The sequence below is a fragment of the Thermobia domestica genome, chromosome 11 (assembly GCF_964235325.1).
Source record: "Thermobia domestica chromosome 11, izTheDome1.hap1.1, whole genome shotgun sequence".
Taxonomy (NCBI): Eukaryota; Metazoa; Arthropoda; class Insecta; order Zygentoma; family Lepismatidae; genus Thermobia; species Thermobia domestica.
This window is the reverse complement of record NC_137464.1, coordinates 83,467,696-83,493,863: the sequence shown is the minus strand read 5'-3', so window position 1 is coordinate 83,493,863 and position 26,168 is coordinate 83,467,696. Positions and strand designations below refer to the sequence as shown.

General features: G+C 35.4%; 1 protein-coding gene across 4 annotated transcripts in view; it reads right to left on the bottom strand.

Annotated features, from left to right (window-relative positions):
- Positions 1-1,855: 1,855 nt before the first annotated feature.
- LOC145664236 (uncharacterized) overlaps positions 1,856-26,168 on the bottom strand; it is a 49,694-nt gene continuing 25,381 nt past the window's right edge. For all 4 annotated transcript variants that reach the window (XM_081730718.1, XM_081730716.1, XM_081730714.1 and 1 more), the window contains 5 exons: positions 24,597-24,730; positions 22,299-22,512; positions 12,292-12,414; positions 6,434-6,517; positions 1,856-2,226 (listed from right to left, as the gene is read on the bottom strand). In XM_081730718.1, coding sequence (XP_081586844.1) covers positions 1,894-2,226; positions 6,434-6,517; positions 12,292-12,414; positions 22,299-22,512; positions 24,597-24,730 — 888 coding nt within the window. In that variant the 3' untranslated portion in view covers positions 1,856-1,893. The remainder of the gene's footprint in view (positions 2,227-6,433; positions 6,518-12,291; positions 12,415-22,298; positions 22,513-24,596; positions 24,731-26,168) is intronic.

Sequence of the window (26,168 nt, the reverse complement as noted above, 5' to 3'; positions counted from 1 at the left end):
TAAATATATTGGACATTTTTGTAATAAATACATATTTTTAATAATTTTTTTCCTTATCTTATTCTAAATTTCACAAGTTGTTTTTCTTTCCAAAGAAATTAACACCGGGAAAAGAATACAATTTCCCACCTGCAGAAAGAGAGTCGTCATAAATTCTGCTTATCAGCGCTGGGAGATTTTTAGCAAATATTTTTAATTTTTGGCACATAAAAAATAAATATTTTAGTTTTTTAGTACATAAAAATCCGGGGCCTAATCATTACTATCAATTTTGTCACCTTTCTTGTGAATTGGAACGATGATTGATTCCTTCCACTCTTGTAGAAATTCCTACTTCTCCAGATGAAAACTAGTTTGTGTATCTTGTTCCACAATTTTTTCCTTCCAATTAAAATTAACTCAGTTAGAATTTCATTTATACCATCCGGAGATTTGTGTTTCTTTAATTTCTTTAATTTATATTTCTGTTCGGTTAGGCTCTGGAGTATTCAGTTCTAGTGTATACATTTCACTTTCTCCATGAATATTATTTTTTTGATTGCGTGCTAATTATCAGAGATGAGAATTTTTCCATCTATTCAAAATCCTCAAGGTATTCTATTAGTATATTTATACTAAGGATTGTTATGCCCACATACGTGACCCGAATGTTTTTGTTTTTAACGTTATCTTTAAGTATAATAATTAAGCTTTTAAAAATAAATAAATAAGTTTCTTTGTTCTAAAGGTTTTGGAAGTTTCCCGTCTCATTTAAGCGTAATTTTGTGTAGTTATATCTTTCGGGACTTGTAGCTAAAGCTGTTTTACCTTATGCTCTTCTCCGCTAGTTTAGTGCATTTCTGGTTAAATCATGGTTTGTTCCTATGTGTTTCCGCATGTCCCAATTTGTCTTTTGCTGGCACTTTAATGTTATACCTTAATTTTAACCCAAATATCTTCAACCCTAGTGTACTCCGAGCGTTCTAAAACCGAGAGAGAAACTATTCTACATTTTAATCTGGTATTCGTCCTTCGCTTGACCCTTCTCTAACTCCTTTACATTAAATCTCTGTGTTTGCAGATACTGAATATTTCCTTTATTCTGTAATAATCTTTTTCTTATCATCGCTGCTATCAGGTAGTAATCATTGTCACTGTCAGCTCCTCTAAACAAATAAACTGTCTTGTACTTACTAAAACGTGATCAATTTGATTTTCCATTTTTCCATCTGGTGAGATCTAAGTAGATTTATGAATGCCTCGAGTGGGAACTTTGTCCTGTTCACGAAAAGGTTTTTAGATGTTGCAAAGCTCACGAGTCTATCGCCATAATCGTTACTTTCCTTATGTATCCTTTCGTTCCCCACAATCGGTTTGAAAATATCCTCTTGTTCTACTTTCGCATTAAGATCTAATAGAATTTTCATATGGTATCGCGAAAGTTGGTCAATACGTTCAACTTTCTCGTAAAAACTGCTTTTTATATCGTCGTCCTTATCTTCCGTAGGAGCATGTATATTTAGAACAATCATATCGCACCACTGACCCTTAAGAATGGTAAGATAAAGTCTATCATTAACGAATTCAAAATGATTAATTGTTGATAGTATTCGTTTGTAAAACTGTTCCTAGGTTTTTATTTAGAGACACCAATTTTTCAAAATAAATATTGACATTATGCATGAAAATATACTATGGCATTTAAACATGACTCAAATTCCAGCGGAAGCCTTGATCCTGAAGATTCATTCCTGAGTATCCTGAGCAGCACGTCCCAAAAATATCACTTACTTTTTCATTAATGGTCTAGAAATCTGGTGGTACTACTATATATGTAAGAACATTAGTAAAATCTGTACATAATAAAACCTACATCTCGAATAGATCAAACAACGTTTATTCACAAGTTTACATTTACTTTTTTGCATTTCTTTCCATCCATTCTTCGAACTGGCCTATCAGAAGTGCCGCCTTTGGTGTTAATTTGTGTTCATCCTCACGGAGTCCATACCCCAATAAGCTCAAGAAGCTACTGCACGAGCTTGGATATTCAATTTTAAGAACATGATAACATGATACAAGGCCAAAGATATACGATAATAAGTATTTCTTGGGACTTTCACTATCGTATATCCTCTTTTGACCCACAACGATGAATATATCCTCGATCTTTTTATCAATTTGAAGAGCTAGGTATGGAGTTTCATTGTGCGTAGATTCTACGATAGATTCCAATGCTGTAGCATCCTAGAAGAAACGAAAAATTATATATATATATATAAACCTATGAAACTACTTTATTACGCAGAAAAATATTTTGAAAATACACTTTATTTTCCTATTCATCGAGTACGACAGGGCAATGAGACATTATGAAGAAAACACCTGTCCGAGTGTTGAACAAGAGAGCAAGTGTTGCCAATCGCGAAAGAAATTTCGTTCGCATATTTGAGAACCAAAAGGTTAAAATATTAATACACTGCCACAAAGTGTATTAATAAGGGCATGTGTATTAAAGAATCAAATTAGTACTGTAATGGGAAATTATTTTCTACGTAATTGTTAGTTAAACTTAAATTATAGAATGATACTTTTTCATAAGAATCTATCAGATAAATTTCAAAATGTAATATTGTAGCATGCTAAAATATCAATCAAGACATTAATATTTATTCATTTTTTGTACAAATTGTAAAATCTTTTTCAGTTTGAATTTTACAATAACTCGCTCTCTTTCAGGTTAATCACACTTGCTCTCGCTAGCAGGGAAACATGTACACTAAGGATATGACTTTAATTTTTTACAAAATTTTAATTTTCCTGATGTTGTATTTAATGAACTTTTGCCTATACGCTAGTTCTCTGGTGTTATTTTCGTTCGGGGTTGGAAAAACATCCTGCACCTAATCTGTCATATGCAAGATAAATGAAAAAAAAAAAAAAAAAAGAAAAAAATGAAGAAAAAAAAACAATGTATGATAAGAATTTTTGATTTGCAAACATGATAATGAAAAGAAGTCTGGCATCTAGGGAAGGTTTAATAGACATTTGTATAATATAAATTGTGGTAATCTAATTATTTACCGTATATTTACAATCAAAATGTACAGATCTTTGTCTGCACATCAACCTATCAGGTACGAAGAAACTCAAAGATTCCTATGTAAATGGCACATTGTATTTTGTTGTAAGTTATAAGTAAGCAACATAGATATAATTTTAATTTATACTATGCACATTAAACACTTTTGCGAATCACTTTTATTGTGTTGCAAGCCTAGTAGGTTGATTTGCCAGTGATAAAACTTTAGCATTCTTTGCTTTTGTATGTACTTGCAACAGTGGTTCCCTCAATTCTCTCTCTAATTGCGATCTCTCTTATTTTCAGATTGAAAAATGTCATTCAAAACCAAAAAATCAAAATCAGCAGTTGAATAAGCTGGAAAAAAGTGGGCACAGAATTTAACATGTAGATAACGCCGTCCCAGCATACCAGAAATGAAAACGGACATGAGTGAAATGTGTAAAATGCCTACAAACACAGACATAGTTGATAGATATTTGGGGTTCACGATGACCTGAGAATAAAGAAGATTTCTCAAAAACTGTGTTGGCTTTGGGAGAAGCTGAAGTTTCCTTTGCTTTTTGTACAGCTAATTTCAGCAAAAGTTGACAGGCAGACACAGTTGTTCGTAAAATGTAGAAAAACGAGGAATGAGGTATTTGAAAAATCTCTCACTGGTGTCTTCGATATTACAAAAGTAAAAGGAAACTGACTTTGCAGCGATGACAAAGAATTGTATAGAAAAGAACTTGAATCTGGAAGCCGAATCGGATACAATACAGAGAAAGTTGCCTCTATATCAACGATCCATCCTTGAAAAAGGCGAAGTAGCTCAATTGGTCCTTGTACAAACCAAGTGCAACATGTGAGTATCAGTGATACTGAAGAAGATAAGTTCAGCAGTGACTGAATTTTCAGAAGAGGCTTCCCCTATGAAATGCAAGTATCAAGGAACAAACTCTGCAACCAAGGTCGTGTAAAAACTATCTCTGTCTACAAGAAAAGCAGCAGAAGTTCTTCAGAACTTGGCTGAGGAGGAAATAAATGTACCCACACCTTCACAATCGGGGACTTGGTGTCGAGTGATCAAGGAAGCTGAAAAAATGAACAACCGGCTGAAAGAAATTATGATTACATTTTTATGAAAAGAGAATAGGAGAAAGATTATCAAATAGTCTGTCTGCAGAATTGTGCAAGAAGTCTTCGCCTTGGAGTTTTGGTTTGTGAAAGCGGATCTGTCGAGTATATCTTACTGCAAGCCTTGTTGGATGAGTATAATACATGGAGAAGTATTAAAATGATCATTTCTGACACCACAGCAGTGAAGTTTCCAGAATGTTAAATTGTAAATACACTGACCTCAAAATGAAACATTTTACTTCTCAGGATTTTTTTTTTTTTTTTTTTTTTTTTTTTTTACTCTGTTAGTAAACCGATTATAGGCTATTATAGTTCTATTTTTTATTTTTTTTTTAATTTTTTAGTACCCATTTTTTTTCAAGATCCCTTGTTTGTTTTACTTTATCATTTTACTTGCTATTTTAGGTTTTTATTTCTCAATTTTGCCAGTCATTTTGAGCTTTCTTTTCTTACCATTAATTCTGGGCTTTAGTAATTACACGGATAAAGTTTGATAGAACAAGCAAACTGCTCACATGTTTCATTCGAATAAATTCCATGTTAAAGTGAATCCGGGCTTAATAAGTTACTAAAGCTTGAACTAAACCCGCATTAAAAGAAGAAAAAATTCAGATATTACAGGTATGAGTTATGCGTACATTCTAGAAGTAGACTGAACCGTTTTTTTTTTTTTTTTTTTTTTTTTTAGTTAGGATTTAGGATTTAGATTTCTGGGCTTTTGGCATCTAAGGTCATTTAGTCCATCACGGTTGAGGGAGACGACCCTCAACGAGCATACTATTCAGGGAAAGGGAAAGAAGCGGCCTGGGACCTAGGAAGTTAGGTACAACCCCGGCATTTGCCTGGTGTGAATGAGGAAAACCCAGGAAAACCTCATTTAGGGTGATTGGCCTGAAAAAGCGTTTTACACTTTTACGACCAAGGGTCCCCCCGGAATCGAACCGGGGACGGCTCGCACCAAAGGCGAGAGCGTTAATGATTACGCTACGCAGGGCTTTTTTTTTTTTTTAAATACAAAGATGTGTATACAGGGTGAGACTGGTAATTGCTATTATGCCTTTCATTCGGTTCGTATGCAAATGGAGTTTTGAAACAAAACTATGAAACCAGATCTCATGTACCTAATTTAATGAGGTATTTTGAACTTCCAAAACTGACGGTAAGAGGTCTATCTTGCCAGAATTCAATTACTGTAATGACAAATTGTAATTTTATCTAGATTCCGAATGTAAGCAAGATATTTTAAACATATATATCAAGCAGTTATTATTATTATTTTTTTAAAAAATATCTCGTATTTCATAAAATTATACTGAAAACTTAACAGAAAATAGTTTCTTTCCATCTTGTCAAACTTTGGAAGATAAAGATTTTAAAATTAAGATTAGTGTAACACATAAACTAGTCATTTATTCATCCTTATATGAAAGATCGCAAATTTTTTCCAAGTATTAAATATCATGATAGCTTAATCGTGGTGAAAATTTCAACCTCGGTAACAGATCGAAAAGTGACCATCCAAAAGGAAAGTTTACTTTTTCTTTATTTGAATACTAACATCTTTTCGGATTTGAAAAGAACGCAAAAAATATGAAACTGTGGGTTTACACATCTTTTCTATAATGTTTCCTTTGCTTCTACAAGACAGTAAAAATTAATTTCTAAAAAGCAGTTCTACTGACATTTTGGAAGCCATTTCTAAGAAAAAGCGAGGACTTCCGAAAAATGTTTCGAAAAAGACTTTCTTATTTTCTTGCACACATTTGAATTTGGATCAAAAAGTAGTGCTTTTCATTTAAGAAAGCGAGTTCTTGTCTAAGACAGATCATTTTCGTCGTTAATTTCGTAATTTCGTACGTTCAGAATACATCCATTGCGCATGTGCTATTTGATGACATTTTTGCTTCAAGACTATATTATTAATACGAGCAGACTTAAAAGCTTTGTGCGAATTAAGCTCACTCTACTAAAAAATTTCAATTTCAAACAGATTATATTTCAGTTTTCTCTTAATGTGTGTAGTCTCATATCAGCAATTATCGGTGTGAAAATTGTAGGTGTGGTACGCAGTGCATTACCACCAAAAAGACAAAAATAAATCTAATTTGAAGAACAGGGACCAATTTTCAATTAATTATCTAGTATTTATTGCCAATTTTTTTATATACCAGTCTAGAAATAATAAAACTTGTTAGTTTTTATGTAGTTGATACAATATAGAAAAAGCACGTGCAGAAGAACAAAAATTACCTTAACACACTTGAACAACATATTCTCTTTACTTCGACTAAGCATTCTCCACAGCTTCTTGTAAGAATGTAGAATCTTGATGTCCTAGAACAAGAAACAGTGGCAATCAAATATCATATTCCCGAAGTACAAGATAACTAGCTTGAATGTTATTTGGCGTATAACCACTTTAAATTTTACCAACATACTTAAATTTTGCAACATATCAACATACTTCCCTATCAGCACGAGATTTTCACAGGGTTTGTAAAGACTAACAGTGTTAAATACCTGTGTCATCCTTGTTTTTATGCCCATTGATTCATAAGGAAAATCATTTCTGTTTTCCCTCAAATGAACTAGAAAATTAGCATTTGATTTTATTAACTTCTTCTTTGAATCTATTTACTTGTTCCTTACTTTGTCAGAATTTGTTATATATCATACTAATATCTAATAATCAAATTTAATTTAAGTAATATTAAGTTTACATATGTATTCAAATACTTAAATTAATTCTAGTTTAAAAAAAAAAAATCTCATGTGTATTTCAAAAGAACGGTACAATACATTTTATTTAAAGTATTTTCCTTCGGAGTCTACAACTGTTTCCCACTTATCACACAACATATGGTTCAACGATTTTTTTTTTTTTTTTTTTTTAATCCACCCATCGAGTTATTTTTGATATCTTCAAAAGATCTGAAGTGTTGTACCGTTCTTTTCGAAATACATGGTAATCTGAAAGAGAGACGTTTTGTGAATAGGCAGATGGGTTAAGACAATAAATCGAAGTGCCTCCAAGGTTTCCTTTACTAAGTTCGCTACATATAGTCTGGCATTGTTATCAAGAACAACAATTTCGACATGTCTTTTGGCATATTGCGGAAGTTTCACTTGGAGTACTCGGTTCAAATTGAGTTAGTGTGTTCAGTAGCGTTCAGCATTAACCGTTTGATCGGTAGCAGCAGCTCATAATAGATTACACAAATTCCAAATTATTTACTTTTATTTATCAGGCGTATGAAAATATTAATATCTAATTGGCATTACTTTTGAAGTCTTCAGCTTCTAATACATAAACCCTACGGAAAAAAAAAAATGAAATGAAATCTTTGAGTTTTACGTCCCACGGTTATGCCAGTTAGGCTAAAGGAGACGGTGATGATGAGTAATGAATGAAATGGTGGAATGAAGACAGTGGGAGGAAACGGGAGAACCCCGAGAAAACCCACGCACACGGTGTTTGTCCACCACAAAGTTCACTTGGCATAAACCCTACGGAGTCTCAGGGCCGGATTAACCTACCTGGAGGCCCGGAGCTAGATAAAATATGTGGCCCCCTGCTGACATCGCCTAATACATTTCTGTCAAAGTACAGTAAGAAAGTTAAGTGAATATATTTCATATTTTTGGTCACATTTTCTTATGATAATGATTGTATCTTGTATGATTCTTTTTAGACAGTGAGTTGAGATTTTGTTCAGAGTGGAGGTTGTTCAGGCGTTTAGAGTGAAGGCCTGGGGCTACAGCCCCCCTAAGCCCCTCCCTTAATCCGGCCCTGTGGAGTCCATGCAATGTTTATAGTTGTTAACTCATATTACTAAATGAATATTAATACTTTTCCAAAAGTGAACAAAGAACTTTCGGACTAACAAAAAGGCAATTTGTAATATTATGAATGGTTACCAATGCGAACTATTTTAAGTGTATTTACAACAAACTTCGTATCGAGAAAAAATCGAAGTAATAATGGTACAGGAATAAACTTTTCAACTTTTGTTAATGAAATTAGTAATAATGGTATTCCATTCCTTGTCTAAATTTCCTTTCTCAATATTGAGATTTGGTTTCTTAGTCCTAATGAAATAAGCCTCAAAAATGTTCGTATGCAGGATATGGAGATTTCACATCGTGCAACATCAATTATTAAAAGGAAAGCAGGTAACCATTCATAATTTTACAAATTGCATTTTTATTAGCCCGAAATTTCTTTTACAAGTTTTGTTCATTTAATTAATATACAGAGGATTGATTGATTCGTGTGTCAATTTCATTTGTTCACTGTGCGAAACTGGTAGGAGGTAAAGCCGTGCAATATGGCGTAACTTTAGACGAAGGACATAAGTTTTGTTTCGCCATAGATGTCCCTTGTACTAAATATTGAAGAGATATAGGGTCAAAGATCTAGTTTCGAATTTTTCCTTATGAGACTGCAATGGTAAATTCTGAAAGAGCCGAAAAAAGCGTAAATCGAAGTGATAACAAAGGAAAAGCTGGTATGGTATGATTCTACGTAGCAAGCCGACAAAATATGCGTCAATCAAGTGTCAAGTGTCAAGGTCAGAGGTCACGGTCAGATCAAGGTCACAGGCCATCTTGCGAACCCATTACACTGAATACACTGAAAACAACGCTATGTCCTATCAAATCATGTTAAACACTAAAATGAACCAGCGGAACAAGCAAGAAACACTCAATAGTAGTATGAGGTCAAAGGACACAGGCAAATGCAGGGTCACAGGTCAACCACAAAAATCAAATAATCGCTGTGAAAACAGCAGTTGTTATAATAAAAGGCATGTTGAAGGACGAAAGAAAACAGTTGAATAATTAAGTCCAGCACCTCCGTTTGGCGTACGGTAAAGTTGCAAGCGTGATGAACAAGCTACAAGAAGGATGGCACCATGGGGGACCTTGACACTAGTAGGCGTGGCTGCTTCAGCCGCTGATAAAGAACACAATTTGTGCATAGTCTTAGAGACGCCCCTCGTGTTCATATTTATCAGTCAAGTGCAGTTAAAGTCAAATAAGGACAAAACACGAGAGAAACATTTTGTGTCTACACTTCAAGTGCATCGGTTTATTAGTTGGTTTGGTCGTAACTCTGACAAGGTGCGTATTCGCAATGAATTCTTTATCGGCAGAACAACGAGCAGATTTAGTGGAGTGGTATATTCAGTGTTGTAAAGCTACACGACAACGAGCTCACGCAGAGTGGAACGTTGTCATAAGGAACACCCAGATATAAACAGTTTCGCAGTAACTGCTTCCATACAAAGCACCTATTGACGAGGAAAAGGGCTGGTAGACCCGTAACAGTAACGACTCCAAGGAAGACAAGGGAAGTAGCTGTATCTATTTTTCAATCCCCTCAAAAGTCTCTGATCCGTCGTAGTCTTGCAGTTGGTCTTAATAAGTCAACCTTAAGTAAACTGTTAAAAAGAATGGATTAAAACCGTACAAAATCAGGAAAGTTCAGGAACTGCGAGAAGACGACTATGGTCAGCGTGTGTTCTTTTGTAATTGGTTCATTGCAATCACCGTAACTATCAATTCTGATCGTACGAACTTTTGGCGACATAGTTACTGTACTACTTGTAGCCATGTCAATTAATTGTCAAACAGGCAGTTCAAGCAAACACAAGCCAAATCTTGCACTAAGTTTTAAACTGACTTACGAGACTGAGAAGACTACCAATATTTTCAGGTATTCAACCAGATGAAATCGTTCTGTGAAGGAAAATACACTTTCCTTAGCCAATATAAACATAAACTGCAAGGTTAGATTAGGTATTGAGATTAGGGAAATCACAGAACAATTTGCTTGCTAATATTCTTATTTGGGTTTGTAGCCTAAGGGATTTAGATCAATTTTTTTCTTTGGTAGTGTCGCTGTCTTTACTCACCACACGGAATTTAGTTAATGATTGTAAGTTTTTAGCAGGTATACCTGTTCAATTATTTAGAGGAGCTCCTTGGGACTGTAGTCCTGTTAGACAGTAAACACTGATGTTGACCTTTTCCAGTGACATGGATTTTTTTTTTTCCTGAGCGTTTTGAAGTCTAAACATGACCAATTGTGTCTACCTTATTCCATGATATTTTTGGTGCCTTGTCACACACACACACACTGATTAACTGCCGAAACTTTTTTTTTTTTTTTTTTTTACATCAAAAATAGAAAGGAAAAATTTAAATTTTACTTTATAGTTTGAATTGGGACGTCCCGTTTAAGAGTACTTTTGGTTCCTCCGTAAACTACGGTAAGCGTGTGTTCTTTTGTAATTGGTTCATTGATAGGTTAAACGAAAACCCCATGTTCTTATTCCAATTACTTGTGACAGATGAAGCATTTTTTTTAAATGGTTCTGTTTCGTCTTCCCATGCTCGATATTGGGCTCATTCTCAACCACGTGTTTGCAGTGAACGTTTCATTGATCAGACTGGTGTAACGGTGTAGAGGGTATCACAGCAACGCAAATCATTGGTACCTTCTTCTTTGACGCAAATGTGACACAAGCATCTTATTAGCGTATGTTTCGTGAGTTTCTTTTCCCGGAGTTGGATCTTCTGAACATGAATGAGAATGATGAAATTTCGTTTCAGCAAGATGGTGGTCCTACGCATCGTACGAATGCAACTATGGCTGTTCTGAGGGAACAGTTTGGACAGGGTGTGATCTCTATGGAAAATGAAGTGCAATGGCCACCAAGTCGTCCCGACTTTTCGCCGTGTGACACTTTTCTTTGGGGTTTCTGAAACAGGTGGTGTATAGACACAGACTCACATCTGTTGAACAACTAAGGCAAGAAATTGAACGTAATGTTGAGTACATCACTCCTACCATGCTTGAGAAAGTGTTCACTAAGCAGTTGATTCACAAAATCAATCTGTGCTTATCCCACGGTGGTGGACATGTAGAATAAGTGAAATATTGTTTAGCCAAGTGATACTAAATCCTCAAGGAGGATCATTGTCACTCAGGTTAGATAAATCTAGTGCATTTCCGAAAGCATAAACAACGACGTGTTAAGCACACCCACATTGTGCTCACGTTTCGTTTAGAAATAAATTTGATTTTTGTGGTTGACCTTTGCCCTTGTATTTGCTTGTGACCTTTGACCTCAGCGTAGTACGGATTGTTCCTTGATTGTTCAACTGTTTCCTTTCGTCCTTCAATATGCTCTTTTATTATAACAACTGCTGTTTTCCCAGCGACTATTTGATTTTTGTGGTTAACTTTTGACCCTGTATTTGCCTGTGACCTTTGACCTCATACTACTATTGAGTGTTTCTTGCTTGTTCCGCTGCTTCATTTTGATGTTTAGCATGATCTGATACGGATATAGCGTTGTTTTCAGTGTATTCAAATGGGTTCTCAAGGTGACCTTGATCTGACCGTAACTTCTGAACTTGACACTTTATTTACGCATGTTCTGTCGGCTTGCGACGTAGAATCATACCATACAGCTTTTTCTTTGTTATCACTTCGATTTACGCTTTTTTCAGGCTCTTTCAGAATTTACCATTGCAGTCTCATAAGGAAAAATTCGAAATTTGACCTTTGACCCTATATCTCTTCAATCTTTAGTACTCCATAGTGATTGTGTGTAGGAGGCTGAACACATCAAGAATAGTGCTAATGGAAGAGATAATAGCTGTGACTTGATAATAGCTGTGTGACTTTCACACACATTATTTTAAGGAGATATGAATAATTTTGTCAAACCTCCACGTGAAAATTGGTATTTGAAAAAGAAGTTACTTTGCGAAAATTCGTCATTTCGCATAGATATTTATGTTGCCGACTCTGAGATGAAAGAACCACTGAAAATAACCTCCTCGGCATAATTTATATTGATAACTTGAGTTGTTCTTAAACCTTTGGTTTACAAGTTTGTTTCTTCTCCACACGAAACTAGAGATATGACAGATTTAGTTCTCATACTATGCATTTGTTTCAAAGCAGTCGTCATTACCTGATCAATGACTTGTGTCCGCCACGATACATTAATGAAGTCTAATAGGATGACACAACAAAAGCACCCACCACAAATACTTTACATATTTCTCACTGTGACTTTAAATGTACTTACAGCATCGTCTCTAGTTCGGGTTGCAGGAAATTGTTCCATAATAAAAGAAGTGAAATCTCTCAAGTGATCTTTCGTATTACTAGCCTTCTCCAGACCCACTAACAGCCTCATTTCATAAAGTAGCTTAAAAGAAAGAAAAAAAAAGTAAACACAAATAAGTATGAATGTACAAATTTTAAGTATAAAGATTATGTTTCTTTTTCCTTTTTTTCTGTAAATCAGTAATATGTAAAACTCGATAAACATTGTACTGGCTGTAGACAGCACAGTGACTGTTCAATTAAGAAAACAAAAATCAGGCCTGAGTTGTAAACTGTAAAATGTTAACCTTATTCATCAACGAAAATATTACATGCATATCTGTCTATTTGCTATCAACTTCTCGCCAGAAAGGAATGACCTAAAGTCACCAAATTTTGTACAGACATAGATGTTCACCAGAATCGTGTACGAAGCTCCTTTTTCCGATTTTCGGCTTAGGAGGTTGTATGCCTGACACGAGAGGATAAATAACCAGGACGACGGATATTAGTAGTGGTGACACACCTTTCAATAGCGAGATTATATGAGACGTGGAATTACAGCTTAAAAAGAGATCTGAACTACATGAGCTACTTCCAAGAATCGAACCCGGGTCTTCCGATCTAAAGGTGCGTACGCTAACCATATAACAACGAGGGAATTCCACAGTTTTTGAGGCTGCTGTGATGAATAGTGACACTCCAAACGCTGTTCAAGTCCAAACAACCTCATCGTCATCGGGGCACATGTCCAAAATGATAGATATTAGTGTCAAATTTATAGTTTGTGGCATCGCTAGACTGATTGGTGACATTTAAACTCAAGTTTAGGCCAGAAGGGACATGTACGCTGGCCCGGAAATTGACAGGGTAACGTCAAAGGAGTTGCATTTCCTTATTTATTTCTTTTCTTTTGTTTAATTTCAAATACATTGCACAAATATTTTATCCCCGTGCAGAGAACAGATATAGTCAGGTATCTCGGGCAGGGGGCAGGATTTTAATCTAATCCAAAGATCAAAGACTGGACACCAAAAAAGAAATGAAATGAAATCTGTAAGTTTTACGTCCCACGATTATGCCGGCTAGGCTAAAGGAGACGGTGATTATGAGAAATAAATGAATTGGTGGAATGAAGGAAGTGGGAGGAAACGGGAGAACCCCGAGAAAACCCATGCACACGGTGTTTGTCCACCACAAAGTTCACTTGGCGTGGGCTGGAATCGAACCCAGGATCCCAAGCACCATAGGTGAACGCTCTACCACTGAGCCACCGCGGCCCCCAACACCAAAAAAGAGTTCTGCTAACTATTTCTATATTTATTCTAACTATTTTTTGAAAATTATAGACGGCTACTTCGCACTTCCTCAAGGTGAAAAAAAAAAAAAAAAGATTTCGGAAAAAATTTGGTTGAGAACTAGTCCTTCCCTCTCGCTACGTTAAGAGATAATTACTTTAAGAGCAAAAGCCCAACACCAAAATAGGCCTAATGCAAATGGTATTATATGGAATGAATAGCTTTCAAAGTATAGACATACAGAAAATGTATATATGTCAGTTTCCTGTAAATCATAAAAGGTAATAATAAATTATGAAAAATTTAAATTAATTATAAATAAGTTATACTAAAATTTAAAATAGTGAACTTTCCAAATTTAACATTCAAAATTTAATTGAAGTAAAAAAAAATCGAGTTTCAAAATGTGAAAATAAAATAAAGTTTGCAAAGTGTCAAAATTTTAAAGTGATTTCAAAAATATTAAATGCAAATTGAAACTTAAAAAGAATTGATAAATATCAAAATTGCAAAATAAGTGCTGAGAAAATTTTAAATTAAAAAAAAAGTCAAATTAAAATAAATAAATAAATATAGTGCATGAATATAAATGCAAACCACAAAAAGTAAGATATAGCTTAAATAATGAACAAATAAATGTCATAAATCAGGTAATAAAAAACAACACAAATTTGTCAATGTATATAAATACCTGATTAAGTAAGAGTCAGTCACATCCGGGAAAATAAGTCAAAATCGTTATAGCACAATGAAATTATGTAAGATATCTTAATTCTTAAAGAAATCGAAAAACATGATTGGCCTATTCACAATTAAAAATTATTATGGAAAAATATGTATGTTACATGGAGGTTATATGTAGTTTAACTCAACAGTAAAATAAATAGCTTGAAGTCAAAATCGAGATAAAAGTCAAAATAAGTACACATGATCAAATATATACATTAAAATAAAAACTAGAATGTAAATAGCCATAAATATTAATCACGCTAGAATAAATAATAACGGAAATGTTTGTAAAACAAAATAAAATTAGAATATTCATGTATAAAAATAAGGAAAACAAAAGAGACATATGGACTCAAGAATATTATCAAAATAATAATAAATTAAAATTGTAGCATAAACTGAAAATAGCAAGGAATATGCGACCCTAATAAAACTCAAAATAATAAATTAAATACAAATCACTCAAAATAATAATAATAATAAAAAAGCATATCCTTACGCATTGCCAAGTATTTCTATAAGCATAAAACACAAAAATTATCCCACAAATATACGCTTTCTTATAGTGAAATCACTACAGTTTCATTACTCACGCAGCTTATCTTCTCTTATTCTGTACTACTGTGTCGTAGCTAACTATATCTGTCTTTTACGTACTTGTACCTTATTTTACTGCATTAGTGTCTATACTTGCTTATTTTCTCATTATAGTGTCTTTAATCCTTTTATTATCTTACATTAAAGCAATATCTTTCCAGAATCAACAATAAAAAATGCTAGCAAATAGGGTGGAACAACTCATCGCCAAAGCAACACAAAATAACAATACAATGCGCGCAGACTAAGACTAGCATAACAAACGTGGAAAGTGCTTAAAGAAAATTATAGAAACATTTAGCACGACGGGGACTGGACTTACTCGACCAGACTAAGTTAACAGCAAAAATCGGAAACGCGCTTAAATCTCTGTAAACACAACACACGCAAACAAATAAATCGACAACAACGATACTTCGGGGTATGTTAGATCAACAAGCACGTAACGTGCACTGAACAACTCAAAATTAGAAAAGTTCAAAAACAACCCATCAGAATATGCGGAACTTAAATAGTGGTGCACTTGTATAAAATAATATAAACAACATAATCTATCTATTAAAATGCTACAATTACAATAAAAGCGCCTCAGCTCCAACCTATAACTTTGGCTTTCAAATCTTTCATTTACGGTTATATTTGTTTTCACGTTTACCAGATATAAATATTTTAAGTGTGTGTACTTTAAACAAATTACTTAAATACATCTTTTTCATAAAGTTTATGTTTTAAAATTATTGTTCAAAGCCTTTGTATTTAAATAAGCTTTCTCCAAAATCTAGCAAACGAACTCTGCTGCCATCTTTGGAGTTCTTTTAGTTTATATGTTTGTGGTTAATCCTTTCGACAATGGGATCTCGGAAATTACAGGCTGTAGAAAGATGACGTTTTTACTGATCGATTGTAAATTTTGCGTAGACTGTCCAGTTCTAATTGAATATTTAAAAAAACATGGCCATTATTTCTTTATTACATTTTTACGGGTATACTGGGTGTTGAAATTAAAAAAAAAAAAAAAAAAAAAACTAAAGCATCATATCCTACACATTATACATTCCAACACTACATAGTTGTATATTGAGGTTGTACATGATTCAGGTGTTTGTTTCATGGCCAAATAATAATGAAAAAGGAAGGATAACCATTTCTCCAGTCTAAGATGAATCTTTATTTTTGGAGTGTTTTGCCCAATGAACACCATATATCACTGACATTATAATTAATTGTGTATGTACTGTACTTGCTTATTACATACTGCATGCAAGAAGAAAGAATACAGTTATCGTATGAATTAGAAACTTCAACCGGAAGTAGGCTCAAATCTTGCAAACGGTCCGAGATATTGACAAAATAATCGAAAAAAATCTCACTTTTATAGTATCCTTTGCCGAGTTTTATCACGATGCCTTTAACTTTTGTCTGTAAAGGGACATGTACAGATGTGAGGAATGGCAAGGAGATTCATGCTCATATGCGAATGATGCGCTGTGTACAGAGCACAGGTTCAGCTAGTTTCCTTTAAAATAACACAATTCAGAATTGCAAGGATGTAATTTATAACCGCACTAACCGTAATAACAACAATAATAGTAAAAATTTCCAAATATCATACAAACCGCAATCCTTGACCAAGAGGTCATATGCAACCCTTAATTCATTTTTTTAAAAAAAGAAATCAATTCTCAAATAAAACAGTAACATAATATAATTGTTCGTGCAATGATAAATCTTAACGAAGCTTAAAAGTGGCAAGACAAAAGAGATTACAACGGAAGATGTAAGGACAGTACATAACTTTTTCACGCTCAACATACGACAGGAAAAAAAGAATTTGCTTTCTTATAATCAAGATAAATCATACAAGCAACATTACATACGTAAGGTCCGTGTTATATTGATGTTAAGTCCCCTACACCAAACGTAGATTTAAAGAGCAAACTAACTAATGAGAATAAATGAACTACTTAATTCAACTATAATAAACAATTATAAACCTACATATATATCTGCTCTAAAAATGGCGCCCACGGACCACAGTGCATTATTCTACAAATCAAAATAAACCAAATATATATATATATTTGTATACCTTTCGGGTCCTCGTCTGGAGATGCAAATTGTGCTATGGAAACATTTCAGATAAAGAATCATAGAGTAGATCTACCAATCCATCAAATGATTACATCGATTCTTGCCAGATGACAGTTCAAGTCAATAGGCGTTGATACTAGCACCACTTATTACCTTAACAATCGATATAACTGTTTGATGGATTTGTAGAGCAATAGTAATGATTCCAAGTTAATATGTGATGTTGCCACATAGTAAAATTTTGATTTCCCTCAGCGACTGAAGGAGACCACGGAGGGCATTCCAACATACAACATTTTCGCTTTATTTTGACCTGTAGAATGATGCTCTGTGGTCCGTGGGTGCCATTTTTAGAATACTCGATATACAGGATGACTGGTAACTCGATCCATTCCTTGCAAGGGGATATTCTACAATAACTTTGGAACATTTTGACCTATATGAACCGGGGGTAACAAATCAATAGTTTCTGAGTAATTTGCACATATGTGATTTCTTTCAAATTTGCCAGCTAACGAGAGGTGCGCGAGTTAGTTTTACCATGACCCACTTCTGCATATCGTAGAGCGATGAAATTTTGCATGTGTAATAGGCATACCTATGTAGATCATAGAGAGCTGCACGGGCCGGGCCTGGCCCGAGGCCCGAAGCCCGGCCCGGCCCGCAGGCCGGGCTTGGGCGGGCCGACTCTGCTATTTCTTTGGGCCGGGCCGGGCTTGGGCGGGCCGACACTGTTATTTCTTTGGGCCGGGCCGGGCTTGGGCTGGCCGACTCTTCAGGTCGGGCCGGGCTGGGGCCGACCAATTGCAATTCTTTAATAATTATTGACTTTCGTTAAACGATAATTGGAATAAAGCCAAACGTTGAAGTAGTGTGTCCGTGAAAAATGTTACAAAGAATGCAATAGTTATTTACAGTTTGTGTTGCTTAGCGGCTCCACTTTCACTATAGAGGATTGCAGGCATTATGCGGTAAATTAAGCTCTGACCTTGACCTTCACTGAACTCAAAATATAACAAGAAGGGGTGGGAATGTTTTCCCTGTCGCTAAACAATATTACCATCTTCACTTTATGGTAAAAATCAATTAAGTTAGATTTTTGTTGCAGGGAATGGAGTTTTTGTTCTCTCGATGACAGGCAAAGTTGTAGGAGGCAATAGTACCATTCGGGAGGCAAGCGTCAGGTTGTGAACCAGAGTTTAGAAAATGTTTCTGAGGGTTAGGTCAAATTTAGTACTAAATTTTGAGAAAGATTGGGGCTCGAGCTAATTTTTTAAAAAATTTATCGGGCCGGGATTGGGCCGAAAACTTTTAAAATTTATCGGGCCCGGGCCGGGCTTGGGCCAAGAATTTTAAAAACTTATCGGGCCGGGCCGAAAATCTCCAAAACTTTTCGGGCCCGGGCTGGGCCGGGCCTAGGTACGTTCGGGCTGGATTGGGCTCGGGCCGAAAAATTCGGCCCGTGCAGGTCTCTAGTAGATCATGTGGAAATGTACAGCTCGTAATTCTGCACCGTTGCTATGTTATAGGTCCCAACGTGAAGTAAGGTGTAGTGGTCCGAAATCCATTACTGCACCTCAGAAAGCACTGTGGCAACATCGCAGAAGTACTTGCCCCTAGAAAATGACTGCATGGTTGGGAAGAGGTGGAATGAAGATAGTGTGCGATCAAGAAAAAACGCAAACTATGACGAATTTCATACTTAGGGTCTTGCATCTGTCTGGCCAACATTCGAGCAATGAACGGGTGCGTTGTTTTCCAGGAGGCAGACACATTTTGTCAGCGAGCATGCCATGCTCTGGGATTTCACAGAATCCTGCAACTCACGCAGCAGTGAGGCATAGTATATCCTGGTAATTGTGGTACCCTTCGCCTGGAAAGTATGTAGTAAAGCCCCATGTTGATCCTAAATAAACGTAATCATCACTTTGAGTTGAACACGGACTTCCTTTAGTGTTGTTACGTTGGCATGCTGTCATTGGTTTGACTAGGTTTTCCCTGGTTTTTAGTCACTCACACCAGGTGAAGGCTGGGAATATACCTTCTAGGAGGCCAGGGACAGTTCGTTCCAAAATCCTCGACTCATCTAAAAGACCGATGTGATCCCGAATTTGGAGACCCAAACTCTTCTTTGAGTCATCCTCTTGCAGAAATAAATAAATAGCAATCGAAACCAATGACAGCGTGCCGACGTAACACCACCAAAGGAAGTCCGTTTCAACTCTGAGCGACCAAAGTGGCAATCATGTTTATTTGGGATCAACAGGGGTATTATTATTGCTTTCCAAACAAAGGGTAAAACAATTACTAGGCTTATACTATGCCTCGCTGCTGCGTGCGTTGCGAGATTCTGTGAAATCCTAGAGAGTGACATGCTGACAAAAGATGTCCGCCTCCTGGAAAACAACGCACTCGTTCACTACTCGAATATTGGCCAGACAGATGCAAGACCCTGGGTATGAAATCCGTCATAGTTTGCGTTCTCTCTTGACCGCACACTATCTTCATTTCACCTTTCCCAAACATGCAGTCATTTTCTAGGGGCAAGTACTTCTGCGATGTTGCCACACTGTTTTCTGAGGTGCAGCAAGGGTTTTTGGACCACCACACCTTACTTCACGTTGGGACCTATAACACAACAACGGTACAGAGTTACGAGCTGTACATTACCACATGACCTATATAGGTATGCACGATTACACATGTAATATTTCATCGCTCTACGATATGTGGAAATGGGTCAGGGTAAAACTTTCTGGCGCACTTCGAGTTAGCCGGCAAATTTCAAAGAAATCACGCATGTGCTCAGAAACTATAGATTTATGACCCCCGGTTTATATAGGTGAAAATGTTCCAAAGTTATTGTAGAACATCCCCTTGCAAAGAATGCATCGAATTACCAGTTGCCCTGTATATATATATATATATATATATATATATATATATACTAATCCAGAATAATGTCAATCCAAATCCACTAAAAAAACTAATAAAGGTACAAAATCTGAAAAACAAAATATCAACCAAAAAGAAAACAATGTGAATTCAAATACAGCAAAACTAATATACAATGAGAAGGCTAATACCAACTAGGCATACTTAAAGAGAACAACTATTTGCTGTTTTGTATTATGTATGACCCAAAGGCGGCCATATTAAACAACAATAGGTCCAATGCCGCCCGATAGTGTGCACCTCTGTTCGATCGTATTAAGCACCTTAACAAATCTGCAATCTGAATAAAGTGACGAAACAGAAATTTGTCCTTGTAAAGCTTAAAAATTGCATCAGCCTGGTCTTGGCGCAAAAAATATCGCATTCTGTAGAACTCCAAGACAATCTAGTGACCGAGACCAGGAAATCGCACAATACCCATCTTTGGTAATGATCTTGTGGCTCCCAATATCGAGGTCTAAATTCGACCAAAAACTATTTGAATGATATGATCCTAGAATCCGCATTTACAATGTCAAATGGCTCAAATTCAAAGAATTTTCCCATAATAGTTATCTACGTAATTTGAAAAAGGAACACTTGGATACAGGCGATACGGGATGACTATTGTGACGAACAATAGGGAAATATCAACAGGGCAAAGAGTATGCCACGATATTGAATGACTAAATACTGAGAGAATCAATCATAAAAAAAAAAAAAAAAAAAAAAAAAATCATTATATACAAAGATAGCCAAAATATTTAGTAAAAGATAACGTAAAGGACGACGAGAGGGAGAAATCCACAATTACTCAAAATTTAAAAGGAGGGAGGAAAATAGCAAGAGCCACCGCAGAGAAGACGAACCCGATGCGCCGAATACCATGTTCCGGGATAAGAAACCGGAAGTCGAGAGAAAGGTTCTTTGAAACAAAGATAAATTAAAACAATTTGAGCAACTCGCTACACATTTGGGACACTCCACCACTTGCATGAGCAAAAATAACCTATGAGCAATCCAAACTAACATGATCATATAAGCAGTCACAGATAACTTTAGAAAAGAATCAAATGCAATAATAAAGTAAACTCACAATAAGAAAACAAATCAATAGGTAGCAGCTAGTAACTTTCTGAAATTACAAGTCATTGCAATTATATCTAATCAATGGCTTTATCTCAGCATGCAGTCCTCGTGTTCAGGCTGTCGAACATGTATACAGAAACAATCTGTATCGCCCCAAAATCGCTGATCGAGTTTTCCGAGCAGCCCTTCTTCAATGATTTTGTTCTCGACTCGTGTATGATGGCAAAAAGGAAGTGTCAGAAGATCTCCACGTGTGGCCAAAATCTCACCGTGGAACTTTACTAACCACCAAGTCAGCTTGCCCTCAACACCCTGCAGTTCATAAGTCCTCATGTCCAAACGAGAAAAGGGACATGACATATGTTTGTTCTTCAAAGTGGCAGGAACTAGCCACGTACCAAAAGCTGGAAAAGAATTTCAAGCTTGACAGTTCTCCAAACCTTTATTTCAGAATATTCCGTAGAATCGAAGAGGTGGCTCTTGACAAAGCACATATGTTGCATGGCTTGTGAAACACTAACAATGAACAGACCATTGGAGAGGACAAAATTGAGACAATGACCGAATTTAATGCAAAGAACCTGAATTTCTTGTGGCGGAAAAGTGAAGAAATGAAGTAATTGCAATGAAGAAGAGTAACTGAAGGAAAGATATTTGTTGTGTGCTGGAAGTATCTGCTGCCCTAAGGTTTATTATTACTGTATTTTATAATTAATTGAATTCTTTTCTAATTTCAACAACAGAATAATGCGTTATAGAAAGCTTGGTTAACAAAAATAAAGAGAAAATCGCTGTATATTTCTGGTATGATGTCCTGGAATGATTTTGCTCCACGCGACGATGACCTCCAGGGTAAACGCTCTGCTACCGTGTACAGCTGGGCTCACAATAATGGAACAGATGAAGTGAATAAAGATCTCCATCCCTGTCTCGGGGTCCGCGGGCAATTCATACAACAATGGTTATATCGTACATATGTAAAATTGCACCAATTTCTGTGCTAATTACGTGGTAAGTACAAAGACTGAAAAGTCGCAAGGCGTATTGATATATATATATATATATATATATATATATATATATATATATCAAATGATACTAGCTACTACACTAAGACCACACTACAAGATACACCGAAACCTATTTGACTATAAATATCTGTTCACTTAAACCCATATTTCTCCAGTTCGGAATAATTTGAGCCTGATTTTATCCAAACTTGGAAAGACATTAACGCTCATAAGCTTACATATTTCAATTCCAGCAAACACGGGGCTTGTTCAAAGTAATCCTGAATGGGTTTGCCAGTTGCTGCACGAGTTCTACAATGGAAAGTTATTTCTAGAAGAGACTTGAGCTTCGCTGCATTTGGTTTAGCTCTACATGATTCTTCTTTCAATTCAAGCATAGACGTCATTTCATCATTAGCATTTCCTGGGATTTCTGAAGTCGAGCGTACTACGCTGAAAATGAAAATTATTAAGACGTCATAGTTGACATCATCCACTGAAATATTCTAATATGTTCCGAAATACAAATTTTCACAATAAGCTGACCACTAAGAGTTTACCTGAAACTAATGCTTATGAATGAATTGATATTGCGGGCTGTTAAGTTCTGAAATAAGTACCTTCATAACACAACTGAAATATCACTCATACAATAATTCTATTAACAAAGAAACTACGAATCATTAAATATTCTTTAATCTTCTCTCATAACTAAACTGTTTTCAACAAAACTTCTACAAAGAAACATTTTATTCTTCTAGTAAATTTCAACTCAGTCATACCTATCATTGGAGAAGGGAAAAAGTGAGGATAACCTATGACGTTGAGTTCCTGTGACAGTACAATTAATATGAGGTTAAGCTAATCTCAGCGGTGGTTCAGAGGCACCAACGTAGGTGAAGGATGTAGCCAGTAGGCTATATGGTTCGGAGAACAGAGTACAGGTCAGGACATTTGGGCAATACACGCTAAAGTTGTACTCCAATTGTACCGCTAGTGCTGATATAACTCAATATATAAATACTATTGCGTTGTTTGAGCGCTAATTTAAATAAGATGAAATGAAAATCAAATTAAATATTATGTTTACATGCCTTATAGCATTAAACTACTTCTGTCATGGTATATTTATATTGCAAAATTTGTACTTTTAGATTTTAATTCACATTACATAAAATCACCCTAAAGCACACAAAAAATTTCTATTATATACAGAAATATATATTTGTATTAAAATTTGATTTACTTTCGTTGTAATAAAACATTAATAGTAATAGGCCCAAAAATTACGTATATCACTCGCGAAAGACGCAGTAGACCGAATTATAGTCACTGTTCCACTAATGACGATTATTCCATTTTCACAAATAATGTGAGAGATACATTTTGACATTATGGAGAACTAACACCTAAACCAGTTCCAGGTTCTCGTTAAGAAAATCTGACGTATTCCTACGTAATTTTAAATTTTTATTAGAGCTTTGTCAAAATTCTAAATAAATGATGACCCGTTATCTGTCGCAAAATCAACAGATCGCCTTGCAAGTATTGCCAACTTTTCTACTTAAGATGTTTCGTGCTGATTAAGTCAATGATTGTGGTGAAGATGCCTGAAGTCGACTGGGATATATCTACAATCATATTTTTTCTCTAGTAGCATCTTACTCTTAATGTAGATGAACTCTTGTGTTTTCTTTGTATTTCAGACTATATATCCTTGTTCTGGTGACGATGATGACAATAACAGAATGTCACTTTACATTGTGAAGTAATGGTTTATCTTTGATCACTATTTTCTAATTCGATAATATAGAATTTATTCAAAATTACCACTGTGATTTTTACAATTTGGTATTAACTAAAATAAAATATTGTATTTAGTTTTAGATTTTGCGCTGAGTTCGGAGCGCAATATTATGCACTATTATCACACAAGGGTTGCAGGTTGACTGCCTCTTGCTTCTATAGCTTGTCAATCCCGGTTTTGTTGGCAAAGGATTTCATTGACAACACACTAAAGTAGTCTTCTAGACATAAAAATAAGCAGTGAACAAGCTTTGATAAGGGAGGACAACATATTTGATTTCTTTCTGATTACATAAGTAGCAGTGAAAGATTGAAACAAAGTGGTGGCAAAGCCAACAGCTCTCTCGCTAGGAAACATACGTATATGTGGCTGAAGACAGAATTTCTTGAAATTCTGTTTATGAAAAAATTTAAAATAAACAACTCATCTCTTCTAAATTCATGCATCTATAGGTTTAGCAAAGCACATTTTACCCAACATGCACAAACAATGTTCGAAACACAACTATGTATAAGAAAAATATAGCAAAAGCTTATAGATGAAATTTTTGCAAGAGCAATATGCTTTTCCATTTTTAACGACACTGGGACGTCAAAAAATAAATTATTTATTTTTTTTACATTTAATTTCACTTATCAAACAATGCATTATATATGAATAGGGTGTTTTAACCTGTATATCCTAATGCAAAGTAGAAAACTACACATTAAACTTAAATATGAATGCTTACCTTTCGTCTATTTCCGAGTTTTTTGTGGGTTGCAGTGTCTGTCGAGCAGGTAACTGTCCTTGTGTCGATCCTCCTGCTTTTAGGAACATCCTCAATTTTCTAATTTGTCCTGACAATGATTTACAGAAGACTGACTGAAATATACATAAATACTTGAAAAAGACTGTAAGAATATAAGTCAAAATACTGTAAGAAATATTCTCACGTATAACTTTCAATGCAAAACAACTAAGAGAGATACAAGTACTGTAAAATGTGTTAATACAATAGAAAAACAGAAGATACAGTGTGACCGAAGATCCTAAACTAGCACAGGAAACAGCCTGACTAATTTTCCAACTGAAAGAATGGTCCAATAACGCTATCTCAATGTTCCCATTATATTACAATATTCGTCTAGAACAAGCTAGAACTTTTTAAAGTTATACAGTTCCGAATCTCGCCTTATTCCTTTTAAAAGTGAAAATGTTGCAAGATAATAAATAAAATTTAAATTAAAATTGTTCCAAAACTAACACTACATTATATTGCGTATATTGGTATCGCTCGCATGAAGAGTAATAAGCACTGAAGAAAATAATTCGTCAATGCATCAATCAGGGTACACCTTAGGCCAAGGTTTTAAATATAAGCTACAAGCTTGCTATGTAATGTACTTCTATTAGTACATTAGTCTGTTCCTTCCATACCCTTGCACAGCTTTAATTCATGTAAAATAATGGCCAATCTTGAACTTACGAATAATCTTCGGATGAATTCAGCAAGGGAAACTTAAGACATATCTATTAACGAAAACGCATGTAGTTTCTATTAAGTAAGACGTGCGAGGTGATAAACGAGAGGACGCATGTATAGCCATTGTTAAGTAATTAGCGGTAGGACGGAGGCATACGCTGAAGTAGGCACAAAGTTTTATTTAAAAAAAAAAAAAAAAAAGTCTACTCTGTGTTTTAATGAAGCCACAATTATGGGTGTGAGGTTACTTGGTTCATGCTTATCTAGGATTATGTTCGTTAGATGCATCCCAAAGAACAGTGTCCAAAGCGATGACGAGTTACCGAACTGGTGGCAAATAACATCGATGGGGAGTAATTTTGGATGGATGAAAAATGAATGTCAGCAAGTACCGGAGAGATGAATGTCAGCAAGTACCGGAGAGTTAATGTGGCAGAAGTGACTCTGGAACACCTAGAGCAGCATATTGCGACAGTCATAGTTCGACACAAGTTGCATATCCTGATCATCGGCAGTCAGGTTGCAATTACCAAATCACTGATCATCGCCAATAGCTATTTAGAACGACGATAATTGTGTTTAAAACGTACCAAGTGGGACGCTGATGATTGAAAAGCGTAATATAGATCGATGACTCCTCCTCTATCTTATTTCCACTTACAGGCCGTGTTTATGTATGGCGGACGCCCAAAGAAACTTATGCTTCGAACTGTCACCTCTTTATCGCCATGAGTCCTAGTAGGGGCTTTGTGATGCTGTTGGCCGCAACTTCCTCATATTCCATAGTTCCTGTGATTATGCTGACCAGTCAGTGATTCTGTGGACATTTTAGTTGAT